Source organism: Ailuropoda melanoleuca, chromosome 14 (assembly GCF_002007445.2).
Source record: "Ailuropoda melanoleuca isolate Jingjing chromosome 14, ASM200744v2, whole genome shotgun sequence".
Lineage (NCBI taxonomy): Eukaryota > Metazoa > Chordata > Mammalia > Carnivora > Ursidae > Ailuropoda > Ailuropoda melanoleuca.
The window spans coordinates 37,524,745-37,536,219 of NC_048231.1; the positions used below are offsets into that span (position 1 = coordinate 37,524,745).

Below are 11,475 nucleotides of genomic sequence, written 5' to 3' on the forward strand. Positions count from 1 at the left end.
CAACTAATTGTATCTTCTTCTTTGAACCATCGACACAAATACTAAGACCATAACATGAGCCCGAGGAAGACTTGATATTTTGCCAAGTGTCTCTCTCACCCCATATTTAAATAATTCCCGAGGGCTGTGCCTGGGTTTCAGGAGCGGCCCCGCGTGCAGAGGTCGAGCCCCCCCCCCCGCCCCGTGTCCTGGGATTGGACTGGCGCGTGTCCCCAGAGCAGGGAGGACAAGGTGTGTGGCGAGAGAGGTGGGCTGTTCTCAGGCACAGGTGCCCGCCGCCCGCCCTCTCGGGCCTGTCACAGTCGCTGAGTTGGGTTCTCTCTGGTCTTTCCTCGACAGTGCACATTCGAAGGCTGCGGGAAACGCTTTTCACTGGACTTCAATTTGCGCACGCACGTGCGAATCCATACCGGAGACAGGCCCTATGTGTGCCCCTTCGACGGCTGTAATAAGAAGTTTGCTCAGTCAACTAACCTGAAATCTCACATCTTAACACATGCTAAGGCCAAAAACAACCAGTGAGAAGAAGACGAAGACCCTTCTCGACCCCAGGGAGCATCTTCCAGGAGTGTGATTGGGAATAAATATGCCTCTCCTTTGTATATTGTTTCTAGGAAAGAATTTTAAAAATGAATCCTACACACCTAAGGGACATGTTTTGATAAAGTAGTAAAAATTAAAAAAAAAACTTTAATAAGATGACATTGCTAAGATGCTCTATCTTGCTCTGTAATCTCGTTTCAAAAACACGGTGTTTTTGTAAAGTGTGGTCCCAACAGGAGGACAATTCATGAACTTCGCATCAAAAGACAATTCTTTATACAACAGTGCTAAAAATGGGACTTCTTTTCACATTCTTATAAATATGAAGCTCACCTGTTGCTTACAATTTTTTTAATTTTGTATTTTCCAAGTGTGCATATTGTACACTTTTTGGGGATATGCTTAGTAATGCTACGTGTGATTTTTCTGGAGGTTGATAACTTTGCTTGCAGTAGATTTTCTTTAAAAGAATGGGCAGTTACATGCATACTTCAAAAGTATTTTCCTGTAAAAAAAAAAGTTATATAGGTTTTGTTTGCTATCTTAATTTTGGTTGTATTCTTTGATGTTAACACATTTTGTATAATTGTATCGTATAGCTGTATTGAATCATGTAGTATCAAATATTAGATGTGATTTAATAGTGTTAATCAATTTAAACCCATTTTAGTCACTTTTTTTTTTCCGAAAAATACTGCCAGATGCTGATGTTCAGTGTAATTCTTTGCCTGTTCAGTTACAGAAAGTGGTGCTCCGTTGTAGAATGTATTGTACCTTTTACCACCTGGTGTGTACGCCCCGTGTAACAGAAAAGGGCAACAATAAAACAGCAGTCCTACGGAAAGAGTACGGCAGAAAAAGATCTGTAAGCACAGTCTTATTTCCTTTTGTTGTCCAGAATAATTCTAATTCTCGAGCCTCCCAGAAATCGGGAGCTAAATAAAGCAACTCAAGTCCCCTCTATTCCGCACTCAACTGTAGTGACTTGTGGTCCGGCGGTGCGGAGATACTGCAGGACTTCCTACGCGGGCTGAACTGTGGGAGAGAGAGTAGGTGACAGGCATCCTGAGTTAAGGAACTACCTCAGAGTACCCCAGACCGGGCCCGTTGGTGATAGGGTTTTGATTTTAGCTCCCCACCCTCCACCCCCACCCCCAGCAAACGTGTGACGGAAGCAGTTGTGCCCCAACTTGTGTGTGTGCTCGCAAGGTAAGCTGTCACCTGGACGGGGCGCGAGCAGAGGGGAGACCGGAGGGCACTTGCCGGCGTGGGCTGCCTTCAGGGTGGCCCCAGCGGCTCCTCGGCTGCCCTGACGGGAAGCACTTAGGGTTCGTGGCTGTTGGTTGGAGAGCCTTGGTTCCTCCATCTAGCAGAGTCTTTCAGTGCTGGCCCAGGTAGCAGGTGCGCGCCAGTGGCTTCCTTCTGCTTCTCACCGGATACCGAGCGCAGACCAGCAGGGTGATTCGATGGTGAAGAAGACTGTACTCAGTGAGTACTTGACCTCTCGCATTGTGACCTCCTAAATGTAAGGTGATGATTTTTGCATTTTACTTAGAGTCAAATACCAGACTCGTGAGACGGTTCTATAAACTGCCATGATACAGCAAAAACCGCATCTATTGAAAACGCAGACGTGCCGTGTGTGCTGCGCACTGGACTCTGCGAGGTCGTTGGCGAGCTCGCTACTGTCTGAGATTTGTGTGCCAGATGTCCGGGACACCATCAGGTCAAATATGCAGCCCTGTCTCTTACAGCTTCTCCATCGGTCCCGTACAGGAGGATTGGTGACCTAATAACAGGGACCCTGTGGCTCTCTGGAATTTTGAAGTGCCTTTCTGAATCCTGAATGACAAATTTAACTTGAGACGCTTTTTCTTATTCGTTCAGAATCTGGTGTCCATTGGGTAGTTTGATGGAACTGAGTTAATCAGAAGACCCCAGCTGTTCTCGGGATAAGCCCGGCTTTGCTGTATCTGGCAGTCAGGAGAGAGGTAAGCCGGTGGCGGAGGTCCCTTCGGGGCTGCGCGCCCCAGTGCCACCATATGGTTCTCTGACTAGACCTGGGGTGGAGGCCTCCACCGGTGGCCATGGTGTAAGCGCCCCTCCTTCCCCTCTCCACCATCAGGTCAGCAGTCTCTGGATGGCCGTACTGAAAGGCCGCACCAGTGGGGTGGTGGCCGCCTTAGGAGTCCGGGGCCACGCCACCCTCGCCCCGCACTGCCACACAGGAGCCCGGGCCCGGCGCTGTCTTCGGGACTCCCGCCCAGGGGCCCACGGCCAGGCCAACTTATACCGTGGGGATGTGTCGCCCGCAGCCCCCCAGAGCCACACCGTGACCTACAGAGAAGCCAGGCTCCTGTGTGGAGCGAGGTCCCCCCTTCCTCTGTGCCTTGATCCCTTGGGGGATGCCTTGGTCATCTCTTCTGCCCCTTCTGTCTCTGAGGGGAACAGCCGTCGCTCCCCAGGCCCCTTTGTCCGTGTGTCTTTCTCTCGTGGTCTGCAGAGTTCCTCTCTGACAGGAATTGAAGTGGGGGGTTTGAAGACGGTGGCATGTTCCAGGTTCCTGGTTGGCGGGGCGCTCTCAGTCCCCAGTAGTGTAGGAAGCTCATCAGTGCGCGGCCGTGGAAGAAGAGCCGTTGTCCTCATTGGCTGTAACCGAAACCCGTCGTGCTTGTGGTTAGACTTTATAATTTTGCTAAAGATGTCATTGACTGCAGTTTGAAGTGGTGTTCGAACAGTGAGTCCCTTGTCTTGAGGCTTAACCTGATTTATAAGTAACACTGATAGACATATTTTCTTACATCCGACCTGAAATAAATGCATGTTTCTAGCATATGTAATATAAAAGCTCCAGAGGATAAGTTTACAGTTAACAAGATGTTGTTTTCTATTTTTGGATTTATTATTATTTTCCCCCTTTTTTGGTAGTGGGGGCTTAGGGGGAAGCATAATATTTGTATAAAGAACTGTCACCCCAGAGTGACATTTATTTTCCAAGGTGACACTGAACTCACACTGTTGGTTTCATATGGTGTTTGTGTGCTGTGCCTAGATTCAAGGACTGAGGATTTGAGGAAAATCGAGATTTTTTCCCCCCCGTTTGGTTTTCATGTGCAGGTTCTTTTAAATGTCGCTTATTTTGCTGAATTTGAGTCAAGCAAGGCCCTTTGACAGAATCCTAGCTTGATGCCTGCCAGTGTTTGCAGGCAGAGTTCTAGATGGTTTCTGCACAGATAGAGGAGAGTCCCTTCCATTCAGCAAGAACCCAGAGAGACTCTGCAGGCGGCCCGAGTGGTTGCCCCAGTGGGGTCGGGGGGCGCACTGCTGCCCCCGCTCTGCCCGGCAAAACCTAGCTGTCCTAACGCACCTCACAGTTGATGTCTGTGGTCCCGGAACACCTGGCCCCCTCCAAGTTTCTGAGTGGGAAACCTGATGATTCCACCATGCACGGCAGGCAGAGAGAATTGATCGCTTCTTGCGTGACTCCTCTGTGGCCTGGGATCAGCAGGGCTCAGGGAAGCCGTGTTATGAATCTTGGATTCCTAAGTTCCTCCTATTTTCTGGACATCTGACCACCAGCAAGAGCGAGGATCCCAAGAGGTCAGTATAGTGGGAGAGCGGGCGCTGTCCACAGGCGTCCCCTTTGTGGCCTGTGGGAGCCAGCGGCCTTCCTGTCGTTGGATGGCCCCAGACCCCCGGCACTTGTCTGACTTTGTAGCCCCTGTCCTGGCTCCTGTTGGCACGAGTGGAAGTCCAGCAGGTCATGGCAGGTGCATGCCACCCGAACTCCATGCTTCCTCGCAGCTCGGGCATGCACACCGTCGCCTGCACGTGGACGTTACAGAAGGTCCTCTGCGCCTTCAGAATCCCTCTCGCCTGTGCAGACAGTCGAATGTCTGGCTAGGTGTCCTGCACCCTAATTGACTGGCCTTGGCCAGCTTGGTTCCTGCTCGTGTTGTGCTCAGATCCCCTGGTTGCATGCAGTCGGTGTGAGTGCAAGCCCTTTAAGAGCAGCGGCACTGGGCTTCTAGAAGGAGGCTGGCCCCTCCACAAGTGGGGCTATCTGTGGCTGGAAGGCTGCCGGCACCCACTCCAGGCCGGTCAGCAGGGTGCTGGAGAGGCTGTTGAAGCTGGGACGGTGTGGAGACGTGGGAGGGGGTGGGTGGCGTACTGTTGCCACACTTTCTCCACCCCCCTTATCAACACTGGAAGGGGATGGTGAGTGTGAACGTGGGCGTTAGCTTAGGTCAGCAGGCAAATCGAGCTCACTGCAGGCCAGTCGCCCCGCTCGCCATGTTTCTGACCCGTGTTCTGGGGGTCTGCGGAGTGGGGAGTGTGTGGTGGTGTCACGTTCATCTAAGTCACAACGAGTGATTTTCCACAAAGTGGCAAGTTTGATCCAATTGCTTTTCCTTCAAGACGCTCAGACGCTGTAAGAAACGGCATCGGGACGTTGCAGGGAGGGGGTAGCTGCTGTGCTGTATTCTGTTGCTGCTGTGTCTGGGGGCCGCACAGTGTCTGCATACATAGCGCGGGGGGAAGGGCATCAGTACCAAACAGAATAACCTTTTTTCTACGACATCCATAACTGTTATGAGGCTCTATTATCTACAGATGGTGATTGCTCAAGCCATTTTCATAGAACAATTCTGTTTTTATTCACTTTCTGGTAACTTCTGTAGGCCCTGACTCAAGGACTTAGCATTGTGTCTCATGTACATCTTTTCTTAAATGTTCTTTGCCATTTCTGGAATTGTCGTCCTTGGTTTTTCCTTAGCTCATAGGTCATAGATGCAGAAATATTCTAGTATTTAAGGCATCCGCGTCAAGCATCAGATGGCTTTGCATCCAGAAAAACATTTAACGATAACTCCGTTTGAAGCACCACGCATGTGTAACATGGCTCTATCAAATATAATAAACGCATAATGTTGTTACGCTTTCTCATGCCTGTGGTTCTTGTTTGTCCCTCAGTCCTCCAGAGCTCCTCTCGCGGAGTCTGGTACACAATAAACCTGGCGGCAAGCCCCTGCCGCCGCACCTCCTGGGGCAGCGCCCCGCGGGTTCCCTTCTGGCGCAGGAGTGGAAACTGGCAGGACTCCGCTCACACCAGCCAGAAATGCTTCCTCAGATTCTCAGCTCCAGGAGGGACTAGCGGGCCGGAGTTTTCGTGAGGACCTCACCCCCTTTCCAGAAGGCACAGCCAAAAGAAATGCTCGTGCATTGGGGCCCACCACCCCCAGTGTGAGTTCTGGGAGCTCCGGTGCCAGAAAGAACTTACAAATGGGGATGGACTTAAAAACTGGATGAACTATACCGGCAGCTACCTAGGATTTGGCCAAAAGCAAAATGCACCTGGCTGGGGCCCTGGTGTCTGAGGTATCGCACCGGGAGGTGTAGTCTTACTCTCCTCAATTTGTGTGACTTTCCCTTCTTTCTGCTGATGACGGAAGGGGCTGCTGACGCTGCTGCTGAGGCGGCGGGTCCCAGGCCCACGTAAGGCCCTGAATTGCTGCATGAAGCCTTGAGGTTGAGCTGAGCTGAGCGGCAGCTGTGGTGGAAAAGTCATGTGTGCCTCCGGATTTTAGATCGGAAGGAACTGAGATCACCGAGGGCTGCGGACTTGCTTTCTGTGGCGCCCCCAGATAACAGTGAAGCCAGTGTCCCTGCTTTGCTCTCCCGCTGGCTGCACAGCGTGTTGAGAACCTCCTGTGCCCGGGACCGAGCTAGGCCCTGCAAAGCACGGCTTCATGCATTCCTGCAAACTGCTCTTAGCATGAGGAGTTCTGTAACGCTGCCTCATGTCGGGGGTGAGGGCCAGCGGCCCCTCTGACCTCTTAGAGAGAAGCCCTGGTCCCTATTTATGGAGGGTTCTGTGCCCTCCCCCAGCCCAGTCTTGGAACAGTGCATTGCTGGCCTTGGAAGCTGGCTCCCGGGGCTGCCCACGGCCAGCGGACGCTCAACCCCTTGTTCTGCTCCCAGCTGCTCGTCTCCAGCTTCCTGCGGTCACTGTACTGTGCCAGTCTCCTGGCTGGCTCTCTCACCACCCCACCTGAACCCTGCAGAATAAGATCCAAAGCTTCCACCTAGCGTCAAAGCTAAGCCCCAGCCCTGACCCACTTCTCCAACCTCCCCTTCCTCACCTCACTTTCCCCCTGCACGTCTTCATTTCCATTTCCCCTGTCCTTGAATTCCGGGGTTGGCTCATCCACTCACGATCTGGAGGGCGAATTGTGTGTCAGGCTGTGTTTGGGGGGGTTAAGGGAACTTGCATGGGGGCGCCTGGGTGGCACAGCGGTTAAGCGTCTGCCTTCGGCTCAGGGCGTGATCCCGGTGTTCTGGGATCGAGCCCACATCAGGCTTCTGCTATGAGCCTGCTTCTTCCTCTCCCACTCCCCCTGCTTGTGTTCCCTCTCTCGCTGGCTGTCTCTATCTCTGTCGAATAAATAAATAAAATCTTAAAAAAAAAAAAAAAGGAACTTGCATTACATTTAGCAGGGCGGTGGCAGGGCGGGCTCCGAGGACGCTTGCGCCTAGCTGCTAGTGACCCGGCTCCAGTCCCCTTCTCGCATCGCCTCCTGCAGCATGTTGCTTATGTACTAGACCCTACCCTGTGAGTCTACAGCCCCGGCGGGGGCTTCTGCCTGCCCTTCCACGCCTCGCCTTGGCCAGTTCCTTCTCGCCTCCGCCCTGCCCGCTCTCCCTCTCTGGCCGCGCCTGGCCTGTGGGTCGGTGGTTGCGCGGCTCCAGCCCCGGCCCCGCCTTCACCGGCGGGTGCACCTCCACCTCCGGCCGCGGGGGGCGCTGCGCCGGGCCGCTCTCGCGCCGCGCGGCGGGTGGGGCCGGGTGCGCGTGCGCGCGGCGGGGCGGTGGGGGCGGCCGGGACCCCCGGACAGCCAGCCCTTCTGGGGGACGCTGGGCGACCTCCGGATCCCGCTGGGGCGGGGACGCTTAGGGCTCCCTCCAGCGCGGCCTCGCCTGCTGTCGAACTTGCCAGGGCCTGAGCACGGCTGGTGGGAGGGGCGGGGGGGGGCGCAGACCCGAGTGCGGGTGACCTTGGGTCGCTGGGGCTTCATCTTCCTCCGCACGATTAAGGCGTGGGAGGGTAGCCCGGGCCGCGAGAGTCCAGGAGAAAAGGCTCCTGCTGCCAGCCGGCGGCCGCTGGGATAGGCCGGAGGGCAGGGGAGCCAGGAGGACTCCTGGTGCACCCCCAGACCGCGGAGGGGGTGGCTCCGCCGGAGGTGGGGCAGGGCGAACAGAGGCCCCCAGTGGCCGACCACGCCTGTCCTGGGTGAAAGTCAGGACCTGGGAGAAGAGCTGCCCAGGCCAGGAGGCTTCAGTGTGGCACTTGGGGAGGAAGGGGTGGGAAGCCCTCCATCCCTGTACCGCAGGCAGCGGTGGGCGGGGTTCCCCCTCAACTAACCACTTGCATTCGCGCCTTACCCTGCCCTCCACACGCCGCTCTGCCGCTGTCACCCGTTTCTAATGCCCGGTCACTGGCCCCCACCATTGTCTCTGGTGACCTCAACATACTCTTCCATGGAAGCTTTATGGAAGCACCGTGGCCCTGCCCTTGGGGGGGCTTCCTTGAAGTAAGACTGATCATCACAGCCTGAGAGATGTCAGCTGGCCTGGGAGAGTGTGGCCAGGGCAAGGTGGGAGTCAGTGTCCCCTGCAGGCTGGGCTCCCGCAGCCTCTGCCCCTTCTCCAGTGTGCCCAGGGCACAGTGGACACCAGCACCACCACCCCCAGGGTGGGTGGGTGTGCGGAGGTCAGGGTAGGGGAGGCCACTGCAGAAAGGAAGCGGAGACCAAGAGCACCCAGGCTGGGACCCGGGCCTGCCCAAGGTTCCTGCCCCTCTGGTGCCTGAACTGTGGCTCCAGGCTGTCGTTCCCTGCAGCCACAGAACTTGGCGAGCGGACCACAGGAGTCGAGGGGGCCAGCCCAGGCTGATCCTGGCTCTCGGGACACTCCTGGTGCGGGGGGTGGGGGAGGACGGCCCAGCGGATGCACGGCCAGGCCTGTGGCAGGGGCGTGGTGAGGGCTTGCGAACCCCGGGCTCCCCCAGACTGGCTGTTGCTGCGAACGGAGGGCTGCGGGGTGAGTGGAGGCTGCGTGAGCGGTCCTCACGTCGCAGAACCTGCCAGCTATAGGTGGCTCAGAGTGGCCTGCTCTGGGACGAGGGTCTCGATTTATGAGTGCCACTGAACAGCTCCGTGAAAGTGGCCGGTGGGGGGGGGCAGTTGAGGGGCACGACGCCATAGTCATTCCTTGCACCTGGGGCCCAGAGGGAGGAGGAGAATAAGCCATCAATGCCTGCGTGCACACCGGAGGACCGGCCGACACTTCCTCGCCACGGCTGGCCTCCAGCACTGGAAAAATCAAGGGAAGACGGTCTATGTTGACTCAGTTTCCCTCAAACTGCCACGGCGGCTTCATCCATTACCATTCCTTCCTGCGTGCTCCCTCCTGTCTGCGGCTGGAGCCCTCCCTTCCCAGCCTTGAGTTGCCCCGTGGTTCATACACTTCCCCCAGGCCTCCTCACCCCTGTGGCCCACGTGCGTCACAGCCTCCCGTGGGGTCTCTAAGGCATGAACTAGAGCCTGTCGCTCCCCCGGGGAAAACTCCTGGCTGTGGCCATGATGCCTGGCAGACAACCCAAGGAAGGAGCAGACCAGGCTGGCCCAGGGGTCCATCAAGGCCATAGGGCTGCCTCTGCCTCCCCTGTCCCTACGGGCATCCCGCCCCATTTCCTTGGGACGTGCCATGGTGCATTTGTTCCTCTTACAATCCTTCCTCAGAAGCCCCAGCCACCGCTTTCACTGACCAGATCTGGGACACGCGGCCACCTCCAGCTGCAAGGGAATCTGGAAGAGTATTGTCATCCAGACACGCTGAAACCCAGAACATACTGGGTTCCATCAGAAAAGGGCAGGGTGCTATTAGGTCAGCACCTAGGAGGCTCGGCGCTGCTACGTGACTTGGCCTGGTGGCCTCTCCAACCTCTTCGCCCCTGCAGGGAGCTGTACTGCCCCTCCCTCCACCGGTGGGACTCGGCTGCATCTGATCCCTCCATGGCCTGGGGGGCTGCGACCCCACTGAGATGTCAGCTCTCTCCGAGAGGACTGTCCTGAGCCTAGTGGGGTAAATAAAGAGGGCTTATCTGTACAATGCCATGCAACTGTTAAAAAAAAAAACGTGGCCAACTGGAACACACCCATCAGGGAGAAGGTCTCTGTTGAGTTGAATTGTGTCCCCCAAAAAGAAAGGTTGAAGTCCTCAGCCCAGGTACAGGGCCTTTGCAGATGTTATTAGTCAAACTGAAGTCATACTGGAGGAGGCTGGGCCCATGTGTCAGTGATTGTGTCCTGATAAAAAGAGGAGGAGACAGAGATGCCCGGGGAGGGGCGGGCAAGTGAAGTTGGAGGGGCAGACTGGAGCAGGATGTCCAGCAGCCAAGGCCTGCCGGCCACCGCCAGCCACTGGAAGAGGCAGGGATGTTCCCTGAGCATCTTCAGAAGGACGCACAGCTGCCACCCTGGGATCCCAGACGCCCGGCCTCAGCCCTTCAAGAGAATAAACATCAGTTTGCGCCGTGGGATTTGGTTATGGCGGCCCAGGGAAACTGCTGCAAGCTCACTGTCATCCAGCGTGTTTGTGAGCTAACTCACCTAGTCCTCATGCCTACGTCAGCCCCATTCTGCAGATGAGGAAACTGAGGGTCTGGACCTATGCTGGAGCGTGCCCTGGTCATGCAGCTCGGGCTGCCATCAGGGCTGGAGAGCACAGACCACCAAGCTGGCCCCTCAGACTCCAAGGAGGGGGTGGGGAATGGACACAAACAAGGCTTAACTCTTAAGAAAACAAAGAATATTTTATTCCTTCAGCAGTTTCTATACAATGACACCACGCGAATAGGGTGGGAGTGTTGTCTTCCTTGACCCCAGTCAGCCTCCTGGGAGACCGTATCACATTGCCCAAGAGGCTGAGCCCCGCTCAGGATAAAAGAGGCCATAGTCATCTCCAACTTGTGCAAAACCATCTGCCTCCCTGTGCAAACACACGGCCATGCTGTACTGTGTCCACTAACAGGCCCTTCTTCCGTGGCCTCATGGGAACACCAAGCATAAGGAGATTCCCTGGGAGAGACATCATTTGCTGGGGAGTGGGAATCCTACGCCAATCTCCTTGATGACTCCTCTGCACATCTCAGGGAACCCTGGCCACCCGCCAGAGCTCCACACAGTGGCTGACCCATGTCCCCATTTTACAGACGGCCAGCCTGAGGACCAGAGGGTGACAAGCCTTCCCTTCCCCTCGGCTGTACTTAACCGTTGAGCTCCCCTCCCACTGGCCTGTGCCTGGTCCCCCAGCCCAGCCCGGCTGATACGGAGCCGCCACCAGGTCCCAAGCCCCCTAGCGGGTCAGCGGGAGTGGCGGCAGCAGGGGCATGCCCAGCTGGGCCATGGAGCAGCTGGGGTGCATCAGCAGAGCATTCGGTTCCGGGACACCAGGGGGCACCCGGAGCTGCCTCTCCGTCCCTAAGAGAGACCCGACAGGTGACCGATGTGAGGTTAGGCGCTGGGTGGCCCATCGGTGGGTCGTCAAAGACCCCACGGTGGTGGCGGCCCGGATCCCATGAAAGGGCTGGAGCGTCGACTGGGCTTCCGGAAGACTCCCAAGCAACAGCGCCAGTCTCGGCGCGGGGCGCTCCACGCCATCATCGCCGAGCTCAGTGACTGTACAGCGCGGGTCGGAGGCTCCCTATTTGCCGGTGCAGGACACCGCGGACATCAACTCTGTGGCCAGGGCCCCCAGCTGGTGCGCGGCGGGCAGCCCAGGCCCGCTGGGGTCTGGGGCCCGCGGCGCCCGGGCGCCGGCCTCACAGGCTGGAGGGCTGGGCCAGACCGCCCCGAAGGGGCGGCGGGCGCG

General features: G+C 56.5%; 2 protein-coding genes across 2 annotated transcripts in view; one reads left to right on the plus strand and one right to left on the minus strand.

Moving 5' to 3' along the window:
• The window catches only part of YY1 (YY1 transcription factor), a 32,209-nt gene extending 26,724 nt beyond the window's left edge, over positions 1-5,485 (plus strand). The window contains exon 5 of the mRNA XM_034643378.1: positions 340-5,485. Coding sequence (XP_034499269.1) covers positions 340-522 — 183 coding nt within the window. The 3' untranslated portion in view covers positions 523-5,485. The remainder of the gene's footprint in view (positions 1-339) is intronic.
• A 5,474-nt stretch (positions 5,486-10,959) lies between these two features.
• The window catches only part of SLC25A29 (solute carrier family 25 member 29), a 12,002-nt gene continuing 11,486 nt past the window's right edge, over positions 10,960-11,475 (minus strand). Inside the window, 1 exon segment of the mRNA XM_034643079.1 lies at positions 10,960-11,084. Within this exon segment, the coding sequence (XP_034498970.1) occupies positions 10,960-11,084 (125 nt within the window).